The sequence below is a fragment of the Oncorhynchus kisutch genome, linkage group LG1 (genome assembly GCF_002021735.2).
Source record: "Oncorhynchus kisutch isolate 150728-3 linkage group LG1, Okis_V2, whole genome shotgun sequence".
In the NCBI taxonomy this organism is placed as follows: Eukaryota; Metazoa; Chordata; class Actinopteri; order Salmoniformes; family Salmonidae; genus Oncorhynchus; species Oncorhynchus kisutch.
In genome coordinates, this window is record NC_034174.2 from 30,362,790 (window position 1) to 30,390,116 (window position 27,327).

At 37.8% G+C, this 27,327-nt stretch overlaps 1 protein-coding gene across 8 annotated transcripts in view; it reads right to left on the minus strand.

Annotated features, from left to right (window-relative positions):
• Nucleotides 1-27,327, minus strand: part of LOC109882087 (transcription factor EB-like) — an 88,802-nt gene that overhangs the window by 35,253 nt on the left and 26,222 nt on the right. For 5 of the 8 annotated variants that reach the window (XM_031817222.1, XM_031817224.1, XM_031817230.1 and 2 more), the window contains exon 2: nucleotides 17,795-17,888. Coding sequence is in view for 3 of the 8 variants with exons in the window: in XM_031817089.1 (XP_031672949.1) it covers nucleotides 16,140-16,217 (78 nt within the window). In the remaining 5 variants the exon portion in view is untranslated. Of the gene's footprint in view, nucleotides 1-16,139; nucleotides 16,355-17,794; nucleotides 17,889-27,327 lie in introns of those variants that run through there. The other 3 variants (XM_031817089.1, XM_031817095.1, XM_031817045.1) reach the window with 3 other exon arrangements.

The following is a 27,327-nucleotide window of genomic DNA, read 5'->3' on the forward strand; positions in this document are numbered from 1 at the left end:
ACACCACTACTACTGCTACTATTAACACTATTACACCACTACTACTCTGCTACTATTAACACTATTACACCACTACTACTCTGCTACTATTAACACTATTACACCACTACTATTAACACTATTACACCACTACTATTAACACTATTACACCACTACTACTGCTACTATTAACACTATACACCACTACTACTGCTACTAGTAACACTATTACAGCTACTATTAACACTATTACACCACTACTATTAACACTAATACACCACTATTACTGCTACTATTAACACTAATACACCACTATTACTGCTACTATTAACACTATTACACCACTACTGCTGCTACTATTACACCACTACTACTGCTACTATTAACACTATTACACCACTATTACTGCTACTATTAACACTATTACACCACTATTACTGCTACTATTAACACTATTACACCACTACTACTGCTACTATTAACACTATTACACCACTATTACTGCTACTATTAACACTATTACATCACTACTACTGCTACTATTAACACTATTACACCACTACTGCTGCTACTATTAACACTATTACACCACTATTACTGCTACTATTAACACTATTACACCACTACTACTGCTACTATTAACACTATTACACCACTATTACTGCTACTATTAACACTATTACACCACTACTGCTGCTACTATTACACCACTACTACTGCTACTATTAACACTAATACACCACTATTACTGCTACTATTAACACTAATACACCACTATTACTGCTACTATTAACACTAATACAACACTACTAATGCTACTATTAACACTATTACACCACTACTACTGCTACTATTAACACTATTACACCACTACTACTGCTACTATTAACACTATTACACCACTACTATTAACACTATTACACCACTACTACTGCTACTATTAACACTATTACACCACTACTACTGCTACTATTAACACTATTACACCACTACTACTCTGTTACTATTAACACTATTACACCACTACTATTAACACTATTACTGCTACTATTAACACTATTACACCACTACTATTAACACTACTACTGCTACTATTAACACTATTACACGACTACTATTAACACTATTACACCACTACTACTCTGCTACTATTAACACTATTACACCACTACTATTAACACTATTACACCACTACTACTCTGCTACTATTAACACTATTACACCACTACTACTGCTACTATTAACACTATTACACCACTACTACTCTGTTACTATTAACACTATTACACCACTACTATTAACACTATTACTGCTACTATTAACACTATTACACCACTACTACTCTGCTACTATTAACAATATTACACCACTACTATTAACACTATTACACCACTACTACTGCTACTATTAACACTATTACACCACTACTACTCTGCTACTATTAACACTATTACACCACTACTACTCTGCTACTATTAACACTATTACACCACTACTATTAACACTATTACACCACTACTACTGCTACTATTAACACTATTACACCACTACTATTAACACTATTACACCACTACTACTGCTACTATTAACACTATACACCACTACTACTGCTACTAGTAACACTATTACAGCTACTATTAACACTATTACACCACTACTATTAACACTATTACACCACTACTACTGCTACTATTAACACTAATACACCACTATTACTGCTACTATTAACACTAATACACCACTATTACTGCTACTATTAACACTATTACACCACTACTGCTGCTACTATTACACCACTACTACTGCTACTATTAACACTATTACACCACTATTACTGCTACTATTAACACTAATACAACACTACTAATGCTACTATTAACACTATTACACCACTACTACTGCTACTATTAACACTATTACACCACTACTACTGCTACTATTAACACTATTACACCACTACTATTAACACTATTACACCACTACTACTGCTACTATTAACACTATTACACCACTACTACTGCTACTATTAACACTATTACACCACTACTACTCTGTTACTATTAACACTATTACACCACTACTATTAACACTATTACTGCTACTATTAACACTATTACACCACTACTACTCTGCTACTATTAACACTATTACACCACTACTATTAACACTATTACACCACTACTACTGCTACTATTAACACTATTACAACCACTACTACTGCTACTATTAACACTATTACACCACTACTACTCTGTTACTATTAACACTATTACACCACTACTATTAACACTATTACTGCTACTATTAACACTATTACACCACTACTACTCTGCTACTATTAACAATATTACACCACTACTATTAACACTATTACACCACTACTACTGCTACTATTAACACTATTACACCACTACTATTAACACTATTACTGCTACTATTAACACTATTACACCACTACTATTAACACTATTACACCACTACTACTGCTACTATTAACACTATTACACCACTACTACTGCTACTATTAACACTATTACACCACTACTACTCTGTTACTATTAACACTATTACACCACTACTATTAACACTATTACTGCTACTATTAACACTATTACACCACTACTACTCTGCTACTATTAACACTATTACACCACTACTATTAACACTATTACACCACTACTACTGCTACTATTAACACTATTACACCACTACTACTGCTACTATTAACACTATTACACCACTACTACTCTGCTACTATTAACACTATTACACCACTACTATTAACACTATTACACCACTACTATTAACACTATTACACCACTACTACTCTGCTACTATTAACACTATTACACCACTACTACTGCTACTATTAACACTATTACACCACAACTATTAACACTATTACACCACTACTACTGCTACTATTAACACTATTACACCACTACTACTCTGCTACTATTAACACTATTACACCACTACTATTAACACTATTACACCACTACTATTAACACTATTACACCACTACTATTAACACTATTACACCACTACTACTCTGCTACTATTAACACTATTACACCACTACTACTGCTACTATTAACACTATTACACCACAACTATTAACACTATTACACCACTACTACTGCTACTATTAACACTATTACACCACTACTACTGCTACTATTAACACTATTACACCACTACTACTCTGCTACTATTAACACTATTACACCACTACTATTAACACTATTACACCACTACTATTAACACTATTACACCACTACTATTAACACTATTACACCACTACTACTCTGCTACTATTAACACTATTACACCACTACTATTAACACTATTACACCACTACTACTGCTACTATTAACACTATTACACCACTACTACTGCTACTATTAACACTATTACACCACTACTACTCTGCTACTATTAACACTATTACACCACTACTACTCTGCTACTATTAACACTATTACACCACTACTATTAACACTATTACACCACTACTATTAACACTATTACACCACTACTATTAACACGATTACTGCTACTATTAACACTATTACACCACTACTACTGCTACTATTAACACTATTACACCACTACTATTAACACTATACACCACTACTACTGCTACTATTAACACTATTACACCACTACTACTGCTACTATTAACACTATTACACCACTACTCTGCTACTATTAACACTATTAACACCACTACTACCTGCTACTATTACACTATTACACACTACTACTGCTACTATTAACACTATTACACCACCACTATTAACACTATTACACCACTACTACTACTGCTACTATTAACCTATTACACCACTACTATTAACACTATTACACCACTACTACTCTGCTACTATTACACTATTACACCACTACTACTCTGCTACGATTAACACTATTACACCACTACTACTGCTACTATTAACACTATTACACCACTACTATTAACACTATTACACCACTACTACTACTGCTACTATTAACACTATTACACCACTACTATTAACACTAGTACACCACTACTACTACTGCTACTATTAACACTATTACACCACTCCTATTAACACTATTACACCACTACTATTAACACTATTACACCACTACTACTCGGCTACTATTAACACTATTACCCACTACTATTAACACTATTACACCACTACCACTCTGCTACTATTAACACTATTACACCACTACTATTAACACTATTACACCACTACTATTAACACTATTACACCACTACTATTAACACTATTACACCACTACTACTCTGCTACTATTAACACTATTACACCACTACTATTAACACTATTACACCACTACTACTGCTACTATTAACACTATTACACCACTACTACTGCTACTATTAACACTATTACACCACTACTACTCTGCTACTATTAACACTATTACACCACTACTACTCTGCTACTATTAACACTATTACACCACTACTATTAACACTATTACACCACTACTATTAACACTATTACACCACTACTACTGCTACTATTAACACTATACACCACTACTACTGCTACTATTAACACTATTACACCACTACTATTAACACGATTACTGCTACTATTAACACTATACACCACTACTACTGCTACTATTAACACTATTACACCACTACTATTAACACGATTACTGCTACTATTAACACTATTACACCACTACTACTGCTACTATTACACTATTACACCACTACTATTAACACTATTACACCACTACTACTGCTACTATTAACACTATTACACCACTACTACTGCTACTATTAACACTATTACACCACTACTACTCTGCTACTATTAACACTATTACACCACTACTACTCTGCTACTATTAACACTATTACACCACTACTACTGCTACTATTAACACTATTACACACTACTATTAACACTATTACACCACTACTACTACTGCTACTATTAACACTATTACACCACTACTATTAACACTATTACACCACTACTACTCTGCTACTATTAACACTATTACACCACTACTACTCTGCTACTATTAACACTATTACACCACTACTACTGCTACTATTAACACTATTACACCACTACTATTAACACTATTACACCACTACTACTACTGCTACTATTAACACTATTACACCACTACTATTAACACTATTACACCACTACTACTACTGCTACTATTAACACTATTACACCACTACTATTAACACTATTACACCACTACTATTAACACTATTACACCACTACTACTCTGCTACTATTAACACTATTACACCACTACTATTAACACTATTACACCACTACTACTCTGCTACTATTAACACTATTACACCACTACTACTGCTACTATTAACACTATACACTACTACTACTGCTATTACACCACTACTACTGCTACTATTAACACTATTACACCACTACTACTCTGCTACTATTAACACTATTACACCACTACTATTAACACTATTACACCACTACTACTGCTACTAGTAACACTATTACACCACTACTACTGCTACTATTAACACTATTACACCAATACTACTCTGCTACTATTAACACTATTACACCACTACTACTCTGCTACTATTAACACTATTACACCACTACTATTAACACTATTACACCACTACTACTCTGCTACTATTAACACTATTACACCACTACTATTAACACTATTACACCACTACTACTCTGCTACTATTAACACTATTACACCACTACTACTCTGCTACTATTAACACTATTACACCACTACTACTGCTACTATTAACACTATTACACCACTACTACTCTGCTACAATTAACACTATTACACCACTACTATTAACACTATTACACCACTACTACTCTGCTACTATTAACACTATTACACCACTACTACTCTGCTACTATTAACACTATTACACCACTACTATTAACACTATTACACCACTACTACTGCTACTATTAACACTATTACACCACTACTACTCTGCTACTATTAACACTATTACACCACTACTATTAACACTATTACACCACTACTACTACTGCTACTATTAACACTATTACACCACTACTACTCTGCTACTATTAACACTATTACACCACTACTACTGCTACTATTAACACGATACACTACTACTATTAACACTATTACACCACTACTACTACTGCTACTATTAACACTATTACACCACTACTATTAACCACTATTACACCACTACTACTCTGCTACTATTAACACTATTACACCACTACTACTGCTACTATTAACACTATTACACCACTACTATTAACACTATTACACCACTACTACTACTGCTACTATTAACACTATTACACCACTACTATTAACACTATTACACCACTACTACTACTGCTACTATTAACACTATTACACCACTACTATTAACACTATTACACCACTACTACTCTGATACTATTAACACTATTACACCACTACTATTAACACTATTACACCACTACTACTCTGCTACTTTTAACACTATTACAACACTACTATTAACACTATTACACCACTACTATTAACACTATTACACCACTACTACTGCTACTATTAACACTATTACACCACTACTACTCTGCTACTATTAACACTATTACACCACTACTATTAACACTATTACACCACTACTACTCTGCTACTATTAACACTATTACACCACTACTATTAACACTATTACACCACTACTACTCTGCTACTATTAACACTATTACACCACTACTACTGCTACTATTAACACTATACACTACTACTACTGCTATTACACCACTACTACTGCTACTATTAACACTATTACACCACTACTACTCTGCTACTATTAACACTATTACACCACTACTATTACACTATTACACCACTACTACTGCTACTATTAACACTATTACACCACTACTACTGCTACTATAACACTATTACACCAACTACTACTCTGCTACTATTAACACTATTACACCACTACTACTCTGCTACTATTAACACTATTACACCACTACTATTAACACTATTACACCACTACTACTCTGCTACTATTAACACTATTACACCACTACTATTAACACTATTACACCACTACTACTCTGCTACTATTAACACTATTACACCACTACTACTCTGCTACTTACTATTACACACTACTACTACTAACACTACTACTGCTACTATTAACACTATTACACCACTACTACTCTGCTACAATTAACACTATTACACCACTACTACTCTGCTACAATTAACACTATTACACCACTACTATTAACACTATTACACCACTACTACTGCTACTATTAACACTATTACACCACTACTACTCTGCTACTATTAACACTATTACACCACTACTATTAACACTATTACACCACTACTACTACTGCTACTATTAACACTATTACACCACTACTACTCTGCTACTATTAACACTATTACACCACTACTACTGCTACTATTAACACTATACACTACTACTATTAACACTATTACACCACTACTACTACTGCTACTATTAACACTATTACACCACTACTATTAACACTATTACACCACTACTACTACTGCTACTATTAACACTATTACACCACTACTACTCTGCTACTATTAACACTATTACACCACTACTACCCTGCTACTATTAACACTATTACACCACTACTACTCTGCTACTATTAACACTATTACACCACTACTATTAACACTATTACACCACTACTACTGCTACTATTAACACTATTACACCACTACTACTCTGCTACTATTAACACTATTACACCACTACTACTCTGCTACTATTAACACTATTACACCACTACTATTAACACTATTACACCACTACTACTGCTACTATTAACACTATTACACCACTACTACTCTGCTACTATTAACACTATTACACCACTACTATTAACACTATTACACCTCTACTCTGCTACTATTAACACTATTACACCACTACTACTGCTACTATTAACACTATTACACCACTACTATTTACACTATTACACCCACTACTACTCTGCTACTATTAACACTATTACACCACTACTACTCTGCTACTATTAACACTATTACACACTACTACTCTGCTACTATTAACACTATTACACCACTATTACTGCTACTATTAACACTATTACACCACTACTACTGCTACTATTAACACTATTACACCACTATTACTGCTACTATTAACACTATTACACCACTATTACTGCTACTATTAACACTATTACACCACTATTACTGCTACTATTAACACTATTACACCACTACTGCTGCTACTAGTAACACTATTACACCACTATTACTGCTACTATTAACACTATTACACCACTACTGCTGCTACTATTACACCACTACTACTGCTACTATTAACACTAATACACCACTATTACTGCTACTATTAACACTATTACACCACTACTGCTGCTACTATTACACCACTACTACTGCTACTATTAACACTAATACACCACTATTACTGCTACTATTAAAACTAATACACGACTATTACTGCTACTATTAACACTAATACAACACTACTAATGCTACTATTAACACTATTACACCACACTATTAACACTATTACACCACTACTATTAACACTATTATACCACTACTATTAACACTATTACTGCTACTATTAACACTATTACACCACTACTACTGCTACTATTAACACTATTACACCACTACTATTAACACTATTACACCACTACTATTAACACTATTACTGCTACTATTAACACTATTACACCACTACTACTGCTACTATTAACACTATTACACCACTACTATTAACACTATTACACCACTACTACTGCTACTATTAACACTATTACACCACTACTACTCTGCTACTATTAACACTATTACACCACTACTATTAACACTATTACTGCTACTATTAACACTATTACACCACTACTATTAACACTATTACATCACTACTACTCTGCTACTATTAACACTATTACACCACTACTACTCTGCTACTATTAACACTATTACACCACTACTATTAACACTATTACACCACTACTATTAACACTATTACACCACTACTACTGCTACTGTTAACACTATTACACCACTACTACTGCTACTATTAACACTATTACACCACTACTACTACTCTGCTACTATTAACACTATTACACCACTACTATTAACACTATTACACCACTACTATTAACACTATTACACCACTACTATTAACACTATTACACCACTACTACTCTGCTACTATTAACACTATTACACCACTACTATTAACACTATTACACCACTACTACTACTGCTACTATTAACACTATTACCCTACTACTACTCTGCTACTATTAACACTATTACACCACTACTACTCTGCTACTATTAACACTATTACACCACTACTATTAACACTATTACACCACTACTATTAACACTATTACACCACTACTATTAACACGATTACTGCTACTATTAACACTATTACACCACTACTACTGCTACTATTAACACTATTACAACCACTACTATTAACACTATTACACCACTACTACTGCTACTATTAACACTATTACACCACTACTACTGCTTACTATTAACACTATTACACCACTACTACTCTGCTACTATTAACACTATTACACCACTACTACTATTAACACTATTACACCACTACTACTGCTACTATTAACACTATTACACCACTACTACTCTGCTACTATTAACACTATTACACCACTACTACTCTGCTACTATTAACACTATTACACCACTACTACTGCTACTATTAACACTATTACACCACTACTACTCTGCTACTATTAACACTATTACACCACTACTATTAACACTATTACACCACTACTATTAACACTATTACACCACTACTACTCTGCTACTATTAACACTATTACAACACTACTATTAACACTATTACTGCTACTATTAACACTATTACACCACTACTATTAACACTATTACACCACTACTACTACTCTGCTACTATTAACACTATTACACCACTACTACTGCTACTATTAACACTATTACACCACTATTACTGCTACTATTAACACTATTACACCACTACTACTGCTACTATTAACACTATTACACCACTATTACTGCTACTATTAACACTATTACACCACTACTGCTGCTACTATTAACACTATTACACCACTATTACTGCTACTATTAACACTATTACACCACTACTGCTGCTACTATTACACCACTACTACTGCTACTATTAACACTAATACACCACTATTACTGCTACTATTAACACTATTACACCACTACTGCTGCTACTATTACACCACTACTACTGCTACTATTAACACTAATACACCACTATTACTGCTACTATTAACACTAATACACCACTATTACTGCTACTATTAACACTAATACAACACTACTAATGCTACTATTAACACTATTACACCACTACTATTAACACTATTATACCACTACTATTAACACTACTACTGCTACTATTAACACTATTACACCACTACTATTAACACTATTACACCACTACTATTAACACTATTACTGCTACTATTAACACTATTACACCACTACTACTGCTACTATTAACACTATTACACCACTACTATTAACACTATTACACCACTACTACTGCTACTATTAACACTATTACACCACTACTACTCTGCTACTATTAACACCATTACACCACTACTATTAACACTATTACTGCTACTATTAACACTATTACACCACTACTATTAACACTATTACATCACTACTACTCTGCTACTATTAACACTATTACACCACTACTACTGCTACTATTAACACTATTACACCACTACTACTCTGCTACTATTAACACTATTACACCACTACTATTAACACTATTACACCACTACTATTAACACTATTACACCACTACTATTAACACTATTACACCACTACTACTCTGCTACTATTAACACTATTACACCACTACTATTAACACTATTACACCACTACTACTGCTACTATTAACACTATTACACCACTACTACTCTGCTACTATTAACACTATTACACCACTACTACTCTGCTACTATTAACACTATTACACCACTACTATTAACACTATTACACCACTACTATTAACACTATTACACCACTACTATTAACACGATTACTGCTACTATTAACACTATTACACCACTACTACTGCTACTATTAACACTATTACACCACTACTACTGCTACTATTAACACTATTACACCACTACTACTGCTACTATTAACACTATTACACCACTACTACTCTGCTACTATTAACACTATTACACCACTACTACTCTGCTACTATTAACACTATTACACCACTACTACTGCTACTATTAACACTATTACACCACTACTACTCTGCTACTATTAACACTATTACACCACTACTATTAACACTATTACACCACTACTATTAACACTATTACACCACTACTACTCTGCTACTATTAACACTATTACAACACTACTATTAACACTATTACTGCTACTATTAACACTATTACACCACTACTATTAACACTATTACACCACTACTACTCTGCTACTATTAACACTATTACACCACTACTACTGCTACTATTAACACTATACACTACTACTACTGCTATTACACCACTACTACTGCTACTATTAACACTATTACACCACTACTACTCTGCTACTATTAACACTATTACACCACTACTATTAACACTATTACTGCTACTATTAACACTATTACTGCTACTATTAACACTATTACACCACGACTACTGCTACTATTAACACTATTACACCACTACTATTAACACTATTACTGCTACTATTAACACTATTACACCACTACTACTCTGCTACTATTAACACTATTACACCACTACTACTCTGCTACTATTAACACTATTACACCACTACTATTAACACTATTACACCACTACTACTGCTACTATTAACACTATTACACCACTACTACTCTGCTACTATTAACACTATTACACCACTACTACTCTGCTACTATTAACACTATTACACCACTACTATTAACACTATTACACCACTACTACTGCTACTATTAACACTATTACACCACTACTACTCTGCTACTATTAACACTATTACACCACTACTATTAACACTATTACACCACTACTCTGCTACTATTAACACTATTACACCACTACTACTGCTACTATTAACACTATTACACCACTACTATTACCACTATTACACCACTACTACTCTGCTACTATTAACACTATTACACCACTACTACTCTGCTACTATTAACACTATTACACCACTACTATTAACACTATTACACCACTACTATTAACACTATTACACCACTACTATTAACACTATTACACCACTACTATTAACACTATTACACCACTACTACTCTGCTACTATTAACACTATTACACCACTACATGCACTTCTAATTCGATCACTTTTACTTCTGCAAATACGCTACATCGGAAACAGGACCTGACCAAGAAAAACTCATGTCCACTATTACTACTACCACTAGCTACACACTGACAGACACAATGCCTCTGGTTGTATTTGTAGGCTCTGACGAATTGGGTGATTACATTTTCAAACTCAATCGGCTCGCCTAGGAATGCCAGCCAGAGGGACAAGTCCACTCCTAAGTTTAGCTTAGCATGATGATATTCCCTGCACATCTTGGTGATCTAGTTGAGCTTCATTTTTATTGATTTTATTTCACCTTTATTTAACCAGGTAGACCAGTTGAGAACATGTTCTCATTTACAACTCTGACCTGGCCAAGATAAAGCAAAGCAGTGTGACAAAAACAACACAGAGTTACACACAAACAAATGTACTGTCAAAAACACAATAGAAAAAAAAGTCCCTGACGAATTGGCCCTTCATGTTAGCATGCCAATGATTTCAGCACATCTTATTGTAATCTAGCTGGTTTAGTTCAACATGCTAGTCTCCCAGCATGTCTCAATGTGATCTAGCTGGTTTAGCTTAGAATGCTAGCTGAATTGCTATGCTTTATCTTGGCCAGATCGCAGTTGCAAATGAGAACTTGTTCTCAACTAGCCTACCTGGTTAAATATAGGTTAAATAAATAAAAATAAATAAAAAAATTCAGAAGCAAACCTCTGTGTGATATGGCAAAGTTTAGCTTAGCTTAATGCTAATGCATGCTAACACTCTCAACGTAGTTAATCATGTTCAGTTCCAAATATACTTTTTACTCCTACCCCAAGGTAAATGATTGGAAATATTATGCGAAAATGGCAAAACTTCTATCTGGTTGAGCTACCCTACGGGACACCACCTCATTCAATGCTCAGTGCTGCCAGTGCATTCTCTCACTCTCATACGCACTCTGTTCACGCTCACCATGATGACATAGTAAATGAGGGATACAAAGTATATTGAAAGCAGGTGCTTCCACACAGGTGTGGTTCCAGAGTTAATTAAGCAATGAACATTTCATCATGCTAAGGGTGATGTATAAAATGCCCAGTTTGTCATTATTTTGTCTAACATGGCTAGAAGAAGAGATCTCAGTGACTTTGAAAGAGGGGCCTCAACGATGCATAGGGGGTTTAAATGGTGTGTGTGTCTCAGTCACCAGATCAACCCAATTGAACACTTATGGGAGATTCTGGAGACAGCGTTTTCCACAACCATCAACAAAACACAAACTGGAATTTCTCATGGAAGAATGACGTCACATCCCTCCAATAGAGTTCCAGAGACACTTGTAGAATCTATATGAAGGCACAGTGAATCTGTTCTGGCTGCTCATGGTGGGCCAACACCCTATTAAGACACTTTATGTTGGTGTTTACTTTATTTTGGCAGTTACAGTGCATTCGGAAAGTATTCAGACCCCTTGACTTTTTCCACATTTTGCTATGTTACAGTCTGATTCTAAAATAGATTAAATATATAACATCTCAGAAATCTACACAAAATACCCCATAATAAGTTATTTACATAAGTATTCAGACCCTTTGCTATGAGACTTGGAATTGAGCTCAGGTGCATCCTGTTTCCATTGATCATACTTGAGATGTTTCTACAACTTGATTGGAGTCCACCTGTAGTAAATTCAATTGATTTTACATAATTTGGAAAGGCACACCTGTCTATATAAGGTCCCACAGTTAACAGTGCATGTCAGAGCTAAAACCATGACATGAGGTCAAAGGAAATGTCCGTAGAGCCCCGAGACAGGATTGTGTCGAGGCACAGATCTGGGGAAGGGTACCAAAACAATTCTGCAGCATTGAAGGTCCCCAAGAACACAGTGGCCTTCCTCATTCTTAAAATGGAAGAAGTTTGGAACCTCCAAGACTCTTCCTAGAGCTGGCCGTCCGGCCAAACTGAGCAATCGGGGTGAAGGGCCTTGGTCAGAGAGGTGACCAAGAATATGATGGTCACTCTGATAGAGCTCCTCTGTGGAGATGGGAGAACCTTCCAGAACGACAACCATCTCTGCAGGACTCCACCAATCAGGCCTTGATGAAAGTGGCCAGACGGAAGCCACTCCTCAGTAAAAGGCACAGGACAGCTCTCTTGGAGTTTGCCAAAAGGCACCCAAAGACTCTCAAAATTCTATTTTTTATTTTTTTTTATACATTTGCACAAACAAACAAAAAACCTGTTTTTGCTTTGTCATTATGGAGTATTGTGTGTAGATTGATGAGGGAGCAAAAAACTATTTAATCAAAAAACTATTTAATCAATTTGAGTAATGCTGTAACGTAACAAAATGTGGAAAAAGTCAAGGGGTCTGAATACTTTCTGAATGCACTGTACATGTAGCTTTGCATGGTGGCAATGATACGTAATACATAGATGAATATACTGTACATATACTGTACCTCTCTACTTCCCCTCTCCTGCTGCTGACACACATGGTTTCACTTCCTTCCACATCTCACTTACTGACAAACCGCTACCCGGCAGTGGGTTCTCCCACATGGCCCTCCAGTTGCCTGGCATACACTCAGTTTTTCAGGCATCTGTGACGCGGTGTGTGCAAAAAGCAGCCATTGTGTGCCGGGCGCTGTGATGTCACAGTGGCTTGGTTTCAAAGCTCTCTCTCATTAGAGAGTAGGTGGGGACAGACAGGAGGGGGGCAGGGTCAGTGATTAGAACTGAACTACACTACAGATTAATCAAACACAAACACGTGTACTCGCTGATATTCATGCAGATACGTACTAACATAAATACACGTGCACACAGACACACAGCATACATTGTACAAGCATTGGGAATTACACATGCATTGTACATCTCTGCACATGTACACACACAAACACACACACGGACACACACACACACACACACAGATACACACACACGACACACACACACAGACACACACACACACAGACACACACACAGACAGAGAGAACAGAAGCTGGAACATCAGCTCAGGTTGTTAATGTGTGTGAGTGTATTTATAGTTGTGGTGGTGCCATTGACGCTAGCTCCTTATAACGACCATCCCACAGCAGCTAAATCAGGGCTGCACACCCACCCACCCACACCCACACACCCACACTCCTTATTACAGTCTCTGCCCAGGGCAGAGCTAAATAAGGGGTGTGTTTATAACTGGATTGTGGGTCATCTGTGCCAGAGAATAAAAAGGCAGCTGTCTATTTCCATGGCAGGGGCACAGCAACGCTGCAGGAGGAGGAATGGGAGGATAGAAGGACACACACACCTGGAGTTACCCACATGAATATAGACAATAGAAGGACACACATAGAGAGACACAACCACACACACACACAGTTTGACATTGGTACAACAGTTTTCATGTAAGTTTAATACCGTCATGAATAGAAAGATGAAATAGATGCACACAGACACCTGTTTATATTTCAACATATAAAGGAAACCATGATATGATAGGCTGTCCGGGTGCCAATTCATGATGTGACAAAGTGACAACAACTAACTTATCTTCGTGCATGGCATCACAACGGGTTAAGATCAATGACAACTCTTTCCGGTCCCATCCTCCTTTGATATCCATTCAATGCTCACAAATACTGTGTAAGATATTTGTATGAATAACACAAGCAAACAGAAGAAGTTTGAATGAAATCCTGCATGTTTACCTCCCTCAGCATTATGTCGAGTGTGTCCAGTACACAGTGTAGTAATCTTACTGGAGTGTAATCAGCCCTCCTGCTCATCTCAGCCAGGTTCCAATCAATCAGTACAGAGTGGTCATTCCTGGGTAAGGGGCTTCCAGGATTGTCCAGTAAGGGACGGGCACAGGTTTAAAATCATACAGACTTCTACCCCTCTTCTCACTACCACAAACACAAGCCTGTACACACACACACACACACACACACACACACACACACACACACACACACACCTTTCCACTGTGAAATGTCTGCCGGCCCGACCTAAAGCCCAAAATAACTCCTCACTCTCTGTTCCCCTTTTGAAGAACACCCTGTTCCCCTGAGCCCTGTGTGTGTGTGTGTGTGCGTGCGTGCATGCATGCGTGCGTGAGTGTATGTGTGTGCATGTGGTAGTAGGAAGGAGTGGGTGAGAGGTCTATCAGATTTGGTACCTGTGCCCGTCCCCTTGTGTGTTGTGTCTCGTGCGTGGGCCCGTGTGGAACACTTGTCACAGAACACAGACCTTCCACTAATGTGTCCTTGGCATGCCAACATACAGCCGGTACACAACCGTTACCGGCAGACCTACACACCTCAGACGAGTGGGGTGTCAGGGTGGGGTGTCATGTGTCAGAGTTGCTATGGTGACAGTGTGAGTCCCCTGTTCCTTCCCGTTTGGTCTCACGCACACAAACAGCTGCATCCGACGACCATGGATACACACCCTAACCGTGATTCTGACTATACACACACAACTTAACCATAAACTTCTAAACAACAAACCCACAGACCCCCAACACTTCCCCAAAGACACACACACCATAACCCTGCTCCTGTATTGCCACTGACTTTTCTGATCCAGGGTCTGTTTTGATGTACTGTAGCTAAAACAAGAAATAGATATTCAGTATAATTGAATAGCGACTGTATCTGATTCGCAGGTATTTGAAAACCATTATTTCTCAGTCTGAAGCTTTGGCTGGTGTCTGATGGGAAATGATAGGGACATTTTACTGAATCTTATTTTGGTTACATCAGATGCAGTGTCATCCAATACAAGACACCGCTGTAGGTAGTGAGAAACACACACATCTCACCACTTCCTCTGTGGTTCCGTCCTTTACTGCGAGAGACAGTGTATGGTATACAGTTGATGCTCACCCTCAGAGCAGATACACCTAATACACTTTAAACACACAAAGCACACACCGACCATCGTCTGAGATCACAGACAGAGCCGGCCTGTATCCACTCTGTGAGAGGAGAGGTGGTTTGAGAAGACTCAACCACAGAGACTCCCGAGAGGGAACAGAGAGTTGGGGGGTTTCCCTGCTTCTCTACAGGGACAGAGAAAGGTTAGGAGTCAGGAGCAGGTGAATCCAGGTGACCCCAGGCACCAGTTCCTTTAAGATGGATCACTAGCACGTCATACCACCTGACCAGGAATATCTCAATCTCTCGCCTTCTCTTTTTTAGCCATGATTTAACCAGGGAAGTCACATTCACATAGCAATCCTTTTTTAAATGAGCCCTGGCACACCCTGCTTCTCCCCTTCTCTCTGAACACACAGGAACACACAGAGATATAAACATACAGTGAGAAGCAAACAGTGACACACACACACACATAATGTTACCTCTTGGTGAGAAAGTGCTGCTGGGAAAGATGGGGCTGTGCTCCTCACGCTGATCTCTACATCTCTAGACACCCCGGAGAGGGTGGGCTGCAAACTACAGACAGAGAGAGAGAGAGAAACCAATGAGATACAGCAATACACATTCAGGTAGTACAAGGTAGTACCTGGTGATATTACAGTAGTACAAGGGAGTACCTGGTGATAGTACAGTAGTACAAGGGAGCACATGGTGATAGTACAGTAGTAGAAGGGAGCACATGGTGATAGTACAGTAGTACAAGGGAGTTCCTGGTGATAGTACATTAGTACAAGGGAGCACATGGTGATAGTACAGTAGTAGAAGGGAGTACCTGGTGATAGTATAGTAGTAGAAGGGAGTACATGGTGATAGTACAGTAGTAGAAGGGAGTACATGGTGATAGTACAGTAGTACAAGGGAGTACCTGGTGATAGTACAGTAGTACAAGGGAGTACCTGGTGATAGTACAGTAGTACAAGGGAGTACCTGGTGATAGTACAGTAGTAGAAGGGAGTACATGGTGATAGTATAGTAGTAGAAGGGAGTACATAGTGATAGTACAGTAGTAGAAGGAACTGTTCTAGTCAGGTGGTCTGGCATCATAGGCCATGGTGAGGCAACAGGTGGACATGCTCAGGCTTATAATAGAAATTACTTTCCAAAACAATTGATGCAATGGACCGTGTGGGTGTGTGTGCGTATGTGCATGATGTGATGAGGAGTTTCCATATGGCTGCAATAGTTCTCGAAAGCATTCATCACAACGGCATATACACCTGAGGAGGCTGTGATTTATGAAGCTGCTCATATATTATGGCTTAACATGTAAGGTTCTGAAATCCATTTCAGTGAACTAGCAGACAGACGGAGAAATGACACACTAATAACACATTCATCCCTTCATCTCCTGTTCTGTTAGTTTGGAGTCAACAGAACTCTAAAAATAACCCCCCCATATCCCAGCCTACCCTCCGAAACCATGAGCTCAGCACATTACTTAAATGGGGTAGATCTCAAGTCCCAAAGTAGCTTCATCTCCTTCATTGGCACTGATCAGAAAGCAGAGGGCAAGCGGAGGGCCACCCGGCATGGCGGAGGCTTTCTGAGGCCTTATGCTCGACAGGGAGGAAGAGGAGGAGCTCAGCATGTACGTTACCAGGATGCTGCTTTCACCTGTCCACATCTTTATGTCAGTGGAAAAGACGAAGAGAGAAAGACACTTTACAATGAGAGGTGCAGTCCTTTTCATATTCCAAAAAAGTCTTAGGTAAAGACAAAAGGGCTAGATCACCAAATCAACCACAACTCTGTTTCCCTTCCTCATCGCCTTGGATTTCACAACTCCCAAGATCAGGAGTGAGGCAACAACTTCCTGTTACACTAGGCCAGGGAAACATCCATATCAACCACAAACCATAAATAAGGGCTCTTCACATTCAGGCCCACAGAACTCCGGTTTTCATCCTGCCCCACTAATCAGGAACTGATTCAGACCTGAGAAATGACTATTTCACTTCCAAATACAACAGACACACATAATAGCCCTAATATAGGAGCAGTATCAGTAGCCAGTGGACACTACCAATTTCGGTATAAATTACAGAAGATTAAGCTTCGAAATTCATTTTTTTTCACTGACTGTGACAAAGAAAGAAGCAAGTAGCAGTAACAGTAACAGTTACAGTAGCAGTAGAAGTAACAGTAACAGTTACAGTAGCAGTAACAGTTACAGTAACAGTAACAGTTACAGCAGCAGTAGAAGTAACAGTAACAGTTACAGTATCAGTAACAGTTACAGTAACAGTAACAGTTACAGCAGCAGTAGAAGTAACAGTTACAGTAGCAGTAGAAGTTGCAGTTGCAGTAGCAATAGAAGTAACAGTAACAGTTACAGTAGCAGTAACAGTAGCAGTAGAAGTTGCAGTAGCAGTAACAGTAGCAGTAGCAGTAACAGTAGCAGTAGCAGTAACAGTATCAGTATCAGTAACAGTTACAGTAGCAGTAACAGTAGCAGTAGAAGTTGCAGTAGCAGTAACAGTAGCAGTAGAAGTTGCAGTAGCAGTAACAGTAGCAGTAGAAGTTGCAGTAGCAGTAACAGTAGCAGTAACAGTTACAGTAGCAGTAGCAGTAGAAGTTGCAGTAGCAATAGAAGTAACAGTAGAGTAACAGCAGCAGTAGCAGTAACAGTAGCAGTAGCAATAGAAGTAACCGTAGCAGTAGCAGTAACAGTATCAGTAACGGTAACAGTTGCAGTAACAGTTGCAGTAACAGTTGCAGTAACAGTTACAGTAGCAGTAGCAGTAACAGTATCAGTATCAGTAACAGTTACAGTAGCAGTAACAGTAGCAGTAGAAGTTGCAGTAGCAGTAACAGTAGCAGTAGAAGTTGCAGTAGCAGTAACAGTAGCAGTAACAGTTACAGTAGCAGTAGCAGTAGAAGTTGCAGTAGCAATAGAAGTAACAGTAGCAATAGAAGTAACAGTAGAGTAACAGCAGCAGTAGCAGTAACAGTAGCAGTAGCAATAGAAGTAACCGTAGCAGTAGCAGTAACAGTATCAGTAACGGTAACAGTTGCAGTAACAGTTGCAGTAACAGTAATAGTTACAGTAGCAGTTACAGTAACAGTAGCAGTTGCAGTTACAATAGCAGTAATAGTTACAGTAACAGTAACAGTAGCAGTATCAGTATCAGTAACAGTATCAGTAACAGTAGCTGTAACAGTTACAGTAGCAGTAACAGTAACAGTAGCAGTAACAGTAGCAGTAACAGTTACAGTAGCAGTAACAGTAACAGTAGCAGTAACAGTAGCAGTAGAAGTACCAGTAGCAGTAGTAGTTACAGTAGCAGTTGCAGTAGCAGTTAAAGTAACAGTTGCAATAACAGTAGCAGTAACAGTAACAGTAGCAGTAACAGTAACAGTAGCAGTAACAGTAGCAGTAACAGTATCAGTAACAGTAGCAGTAATAGTTACAGTAGCAGTTACAATAACAGTAGCATTACAGTAGCAGTAACAGTAGCAGTAACAGTAGCAGTAACAGTAGCAGTAACAGTAGCAGTAATAGTTACAGTAGCAGTAACATTAGCAGTTACAGTAGCAGTAGCAGTAGCAGTAATAGTTACAGTAGCAGTAGCAGTAACAGTATCAGTAACAGTATCAGTAACAGTAGCAGTTACAGTAGCAGTAACAGTATCAGTAACAGTAGCAGTAACATTAGCAGTTACAGTAGCAGTAGCAGTAACAGTATCAGTAACAGTAGCAGTAACAGTATCAGTTCCAGTAACAGTTCCAGTATCAGTAGCACTAGCAGTATCAGTAACAGTAGCAATAGAAGTAAATGTAGCAGTAACAGTTGCAGTTGCAGTTACAGTACAAGTTACAGTAACAGTAGCGGTTACAGTAACAGTAACAGTAGCAGTTACAGTAGCAGTAAGTTACAGTAACAGTAGCAGTTACAGTAACAGTAGCGGTTACAGTAACAGTTGCAATAACAGTAGCAGTAACAGTAACAGTAGCAGTAACAGTAACAGTAACAGTAGCAGTAACAGTATCAGTAACAGTATCAGTAACAGTAGCAGTAATAGTTACAGTAGCAGTTACAATAACAGTAGCATTACAGTAGCAGTAACAGTAGCAGTAACAGTAGCAGTAACAGTAGCAGTAATAGTTACAGTAGCAGTAACATTAGCAGTTACAGTAGCAGTAGCAGTAATAGTTACAGTAGCAGTAACAGTAGCAGTAACAGTAGCAGTAGCAGTAGCAGTAATAGTTACAGTAGCAGTAGCAGTAACAGTATCAGTAACAGTATCAGTAACAGTATCAGTAACAGTAGCAGTTACAGTAGCAGTAACAGTATCAGTAACAGTAGCAGTAACATTAGCAGTTACAGTAGCAGTAGCAGTAGCAGTAACAGTATCAGTATCAGTAACAGTAACAGTAGCAGTAACAGTAACAGTATCAGTTCCAGTAACAGTTCCAGTAACAGTTCCAGTATCAGTATCAGTAGCACTAGCAGTATCAGTAACAGTAACAGTAGCAGTAACAGTAGCAGTAACAGTTCCAGTAACAGTTCCAGTATCAGTAGCACTAGCAGTATCAGTAACAGTAGCAATAGAAGTAAATGTAGCAGTAACAGTTGCAGTTGCAGTTACAGTACAAGTTACAGTAACAGTAGCAGTAAGTTACAGTAGCAGTTACAGTAACAGTAGCAGTTACAGTAACAGTAACAGTAGCAGTTACAGTAGCAGTAAGTTACGGTAACAGTAGCAGTTACAGTAACAGTAGCGGTTACAGTAACAGTAACAGTAGCAGTTACAGTAGTAGTAAGTTACAGTAGCAGTAGCAGTAACAGTAGCAGTTACAGTAGCAGTAACAGTAACAGTAGCAGAAGAAGTAACAGTTGCAGTAGAAGTAACAGTTAGTTACAGTAACAGTAGCAGTAACAGTAGCAGTATCAGTTGCAGTAACAGTAGAGTTGCAGTTGCAGTAACAGTTGCATTGCAGTAGCAGTAGAAGTTGCAGTAACAGTTACAGTAGCAGTAACAGTAGTAGTTACAGTAGCAGTAACAGTTACAGTAGCAGTAACAGTAGCAGTTGCAGTAGAAGTAACAGTTAGTTACAGTAGAAGTAACAGTTAGTTACAGTAACAGTAGCAGTAACAGTAGCAGTAGAAGTTGCAGTAGCAGTAACAGTAGCAGTAGCAGTAACAGTAGCAGTAGCAGTAACAGTATCAGTATCAGTAACAGTTACAGTAGCAGTAACAGTAGCAGTAGAAGTTGCAGTAGCAGTAACAGTAGCAGTAGAAGTTGCAGTAGCAGTAACAGTAGCAGTAGAAGTTGCAGTAGCAGTAACAGTAGCAGTAACAGTTACAGTAGCAGTAGCAGTAGAAGTTGCAGTAGCAATAGAAGTAACAGTAGAGTAACAGCAGCAGTAGCAGTAACAGTAGCAGTAGCAATAGAAGTAACCGTAGCAGTAGCAGTAACAGTATCAGTAACGGTAACAGTTGCAGTAACAGTTGCAGTAACAGTTGCAGTAACAGTTACAGTAGCAGTAGCAGTAACAGTATCAGTATCAGTAACAGTTACAGTAGCAGTAACAGTAGCAGTAGAAGTTGCAGTAGCAGTAACAGTAGCAGTAGAAGTTGCAGTAGCAGTAACAGTAGCAGTAACAGTTACAGTAGCAGTAGCAGTAGAAGTTGCAGTAGCAATAGAAGTAACAGTAGCAATAGAAGTAACAGTAGAGTAACAGCAGCAGTAGCAGTAACAGTAGCAGTAGCAATAGAAGTAACCGTAGCAGTAGCAGTAACAGTATCAGTAACGGTAACAGTTGCAGTAACAGTTGCAGTAACAGTAATAGTTACAGTAGCAGTTACAGTAACAGTAGCAGTTGCAGTTACAATAGCAGTAATAGTTACAGTAACAGTAACAGTAGCAGTATCAGTATCAGTAACAGTATCAGTAACAGTAGCTGTAACAGTTACAGTAGCAGTAACAGTAACAGTAGCAGTAACAGTAGCAGTAACAGTTACAGTAGCAGTAACAGTAACAGTAGCAGTAACAGTAGCAGTAGAAGTACCAGTAGCAGTAGTAGTTACAGTAGCAGTTGCAGTAGCAGTTAAAGTAACAGTTGCAATAACAGTAGCAGTAACAGTAACAGTAGCAGTAACAGTAACAGTAGCAGTAACAGTAGCAGTAACAGTATCAGTAACAGTAGCAGTAATAGTTACAGTAGCAGTTACAATAACAGTAGCATTACAGTAGCAGTAACAGTAGCAGTAACAGTAGCAGTAACAGTAGCAGTAACAGTAGCAGTAATAGTTACAGTAGCAGTAACATTAGCAGTTACAGTAGCAGTAGCAGTAGCAGTAATAGTTACAGTAGCAGTAGCAGTAACAGTATCAGTAACAGTATCAGTAACAGTAGCAGTTACAGTAGCAGTAACAGTATCAGTAACAGTAGCAGTAACATTAGCAGTTACAGTAGCAGTAGCAGTAACAGTATCAGTAACAGTAGCAGTAACAGTATCAGTTCCAGTAACAGTTCCAGTATCAGTAGCACTAGCAGTATCAGTAACAGTAGCAATAGAAGTAAATGTAGCAGTAACAGTTGCAGTTGCAGTTACAGTACAAGTTACAGTAACAGTAGCGGTTACAGTAACAGTAACAGTAGCAGTTACAGTAGCAGTAAGTTACAGTAACAGTAGCAGTTACAGTAACAGTAGCGGTTACAGTAACAGTTGCAATAACAGTAGCAGTAACAGTAACAGTAGCAGTAACAGTAACAGTAACAGTAGCAGTAACAGTATCAGTAACAGTATCAGTAACAGTAGCAGTAATAGTTACAGTAGCAGTTACAATAACAGTAGCATTACAGTAGCAGTAACAGTAGCAGTAACAGTAGCAGTAACAGTAGCAGTAATAGTTACAGTAGCAGTAACATTAGCAGTTACAGTAGCAGTAGCAGTAATAGTTACAGTAGCAGTAACAGTAGCAGTAACAGTAGCAGTTACAGTAGCAGTAGCAGTAGCAGTAATAGTTACAGTAGCAGTAGCAGTAACAGTATCAGTAACAGTATCAGTAACAGTATCAGTAACAGTAGCAGTTACAGTAGCAGTAACAGTATCAGTAACAGTAGCAGTAACATTAGCAGTTACAGTAGCAGTAGCAGTAGCAGTAACAGTATCAGTATCAGTAACAGTAACAGTAGCAGTAACAGTAACAGTATCAGTTCCAGTAACAGTTCCAGTAACAGTTCCAGTATCAGTAGCACTAGCAGTATCAGTAACAGTAACAGTAGCAGTAACAGTAACAGTTCCAGTAACAGTTCCAGTAACAGTTCCAGTATCAGTAGCACTAGCAGTATCAGTAACAGTAGCAATAGAAGTAAATGTAGCAGTAACAGTTGCAGTTGCAGTTACAGTACAAGTTACAGTAACAGTAGCAGTAAGTTACAGTAGCAGTTACAGTAACAGTAGCAGTTACAGTAACAGTAACAGTAGCAGTTACAGTAGCAGTAAGTTACGGTAACAGTAGCAGTTACAGTAACAGTAGCGGTTACAGTAACAGTAACAGTAGCAGTTACAGTAGTAGTAAGTTACAGTAGCAGTAGCAGTAACAGTAGCAGTTACAGTAGCAGTAACAGTAACAGTAGCAGAAGAAGTAACAGTTGCAGTAGAAGTAACAGTTAGTTACAGTAACAGTAGCAGTAACAGTAGCAGTATCAGTTGCAGTAACAGTAGAGTTGCAGTTGCAGTAACAGTTGCATTGCAGTAGCAGTAGAAGTTGCAGTAACAGTTACAGTAGCAGTAACAGTAGTAGTTACAGTAGCAGTAACAGTTACAGTAGCAGTAACAGTAGCAGTTGCAGTAGAAGTAACAGTTAGTTACAGTAGAAGTAACAGTTAGTTACAGTAACAGTAGCAGTAACAGTAGCAGTATCAGTTGCAGTAGCAGTAGAAGTTGCAGTTGCAGTAGCAGTAACTGTTGCATTGCAGTAGCAGATACAGTAGCAGTAACAGTTACAGTAGCAGTAGCAGTAGCAGTTACAGTAGAAGTAACATTAGCAGTAACAGTAGCAGTAACAGTAGCAGTAACAGTTACAGTAGCAGTTGCAGTAGCAGTTAAAGTAACAGTTGCAATAACAGTAGCAGTAACAGTAGCAGTAACAGTAACAGTAGCAGTAGAAGTAGCAGTAACAGTAGCAGTAACAGTAGCAGTAACAGTATCAGTAACAGTAGCAGTAATAGTTACAGTAGCAGTTACAATAACAGTAGCATTACAGTAGCAGTAACAGTAGCAGTAACAGTTGCAGTAGCAGTAGCAGTAATAGTTACAGTAGCAGTAACATTAGCAGTTACAGTAGCAGTAATAGTTACAGTAGCAGTAGAAGAAACAGTATCAGTAACAGTATCAGTAGCAGTAGCTGTAACAGTAGCAGTAACAGTAGCAGTTACAGTAACAGTATCAGTTCCAGTTCCAGTATCAGTATCAGTAACAGTAGCAGTAGCAATAGAAGTAAATGTAGCAGTAACAGTTGCAGTAAGTTACAGTAGCAGTTACAGTAACATTAACAGTAGCAGTTACAGTAGCAGTAACAGTTACAGTAACAGTTACAGTAACAGTAACAGTAGCAGTTACAGTAGCAGTAACAGTTACAGTAACAGTTACAGTAACAGTAACAGTAGCAGTTACAGTAGCAGTAACAGTTACAGTAACAGTTACAGTAACAGTAACAGTAGCAGTTACAGTAACAGTAACAGTAGCAGTAGCAGTAACAGTTGCAGTAGAAGTAACAGTTGCAGTAGAAGTAACAGTTGCAGTAGAAGTAACAGTTGCAGTAGAAGTAACAGTTAGTTACAGTAGCAGTAACAGTAGCAGTAATAGTTACAGTAGCAGTAGCAGTAACAGTAACAGTAGCAGTAGCAGTTGCAGTAACAGTAGCAGTAGCAGTAGAAGTTGCAGTTGCAGTAGCAGTAACAGTTGCATTGCAGTAGAAGATACAGTAGCAGTTGCAGTAACAGTAGCAGTAGCAGTAACAGTTACAGTAGCAGTTACAGTAAAAGTAACAGTTAGTTACAGTAGAAGTAACAGTTAGTTACAGTAACAGTAACAGTTAGTTACAGTAACAGTAGCAGTAACAGTATCAGTTGCAGTAGCAGTAGAAGTTGCAGTTGCAGTAGCAGTAACAGTTGCATTGCAGTAGCAATAACAGTAGCAGTTACAGTAGCAGTAACAGTAGCAGTTGCAGTAACAGTTGCAGTAGCAGTAGCAGTAACAGTAGCAGTATCAGTTGCAGTAGCAGTAGAAGTTGCAGTTGCAGTAACAGTTACAGTAGCAGTTACAGTAGCAATTACAGTAGCAGTTACAGTAGCAGTTACAGTAGCAGTAACAGTTACAGTAACAGTTACAGTAACAGTAACAGTAGCAGTTACAGTAGCAGTAACAGTTACAGTAACAGTTACAGTAACAGTAACAGTAGCAGTTACAGTAGAAGTAACAGTTGCAGTAGAAGTAACAGTTGCAGTAGAAGTAACAGTTGCAGTAGAAGTAACAGTTAGTTACAGTAGCAGTAACAGTAGCAGTAATAGTTACAGTAGCAGTAGCAGTAACAGTAACAGTAGCAGTAGCAGTTGCAGTAACAGTAGCAGTAGCAGTAGAAGTTGCAGTTGCAGTAGCAGTAACAGTTGCATTGCAGTAGAAGATACAGTAGCAGTTGCAGTAACAGTAGCAGTAGCAGTAACAGTTACAGTAGCAGTTACAGTAAAAGTAACAGTTAGTTACAGTAGAAGTAACAGTTAGTTACAGTAACAGTAACAGTTAGTTACAGTAACAGTAGCAGTAACAGTATCAGTTGCAGTAGCAGTAGAAGTTGCAGTAGCAGTAACAGTTGCATTGCAGTAGCAATAACAGTAGCAGTTACAGTAGCAGTAACAGTAGCAGTTGCAGTAACAGTTGCAGTAGCAGTAGCAGTAACAGTAGCAGTATCAGTTGCAGTAGCAGTAGAAGTTGCAGTTGCAGTAAC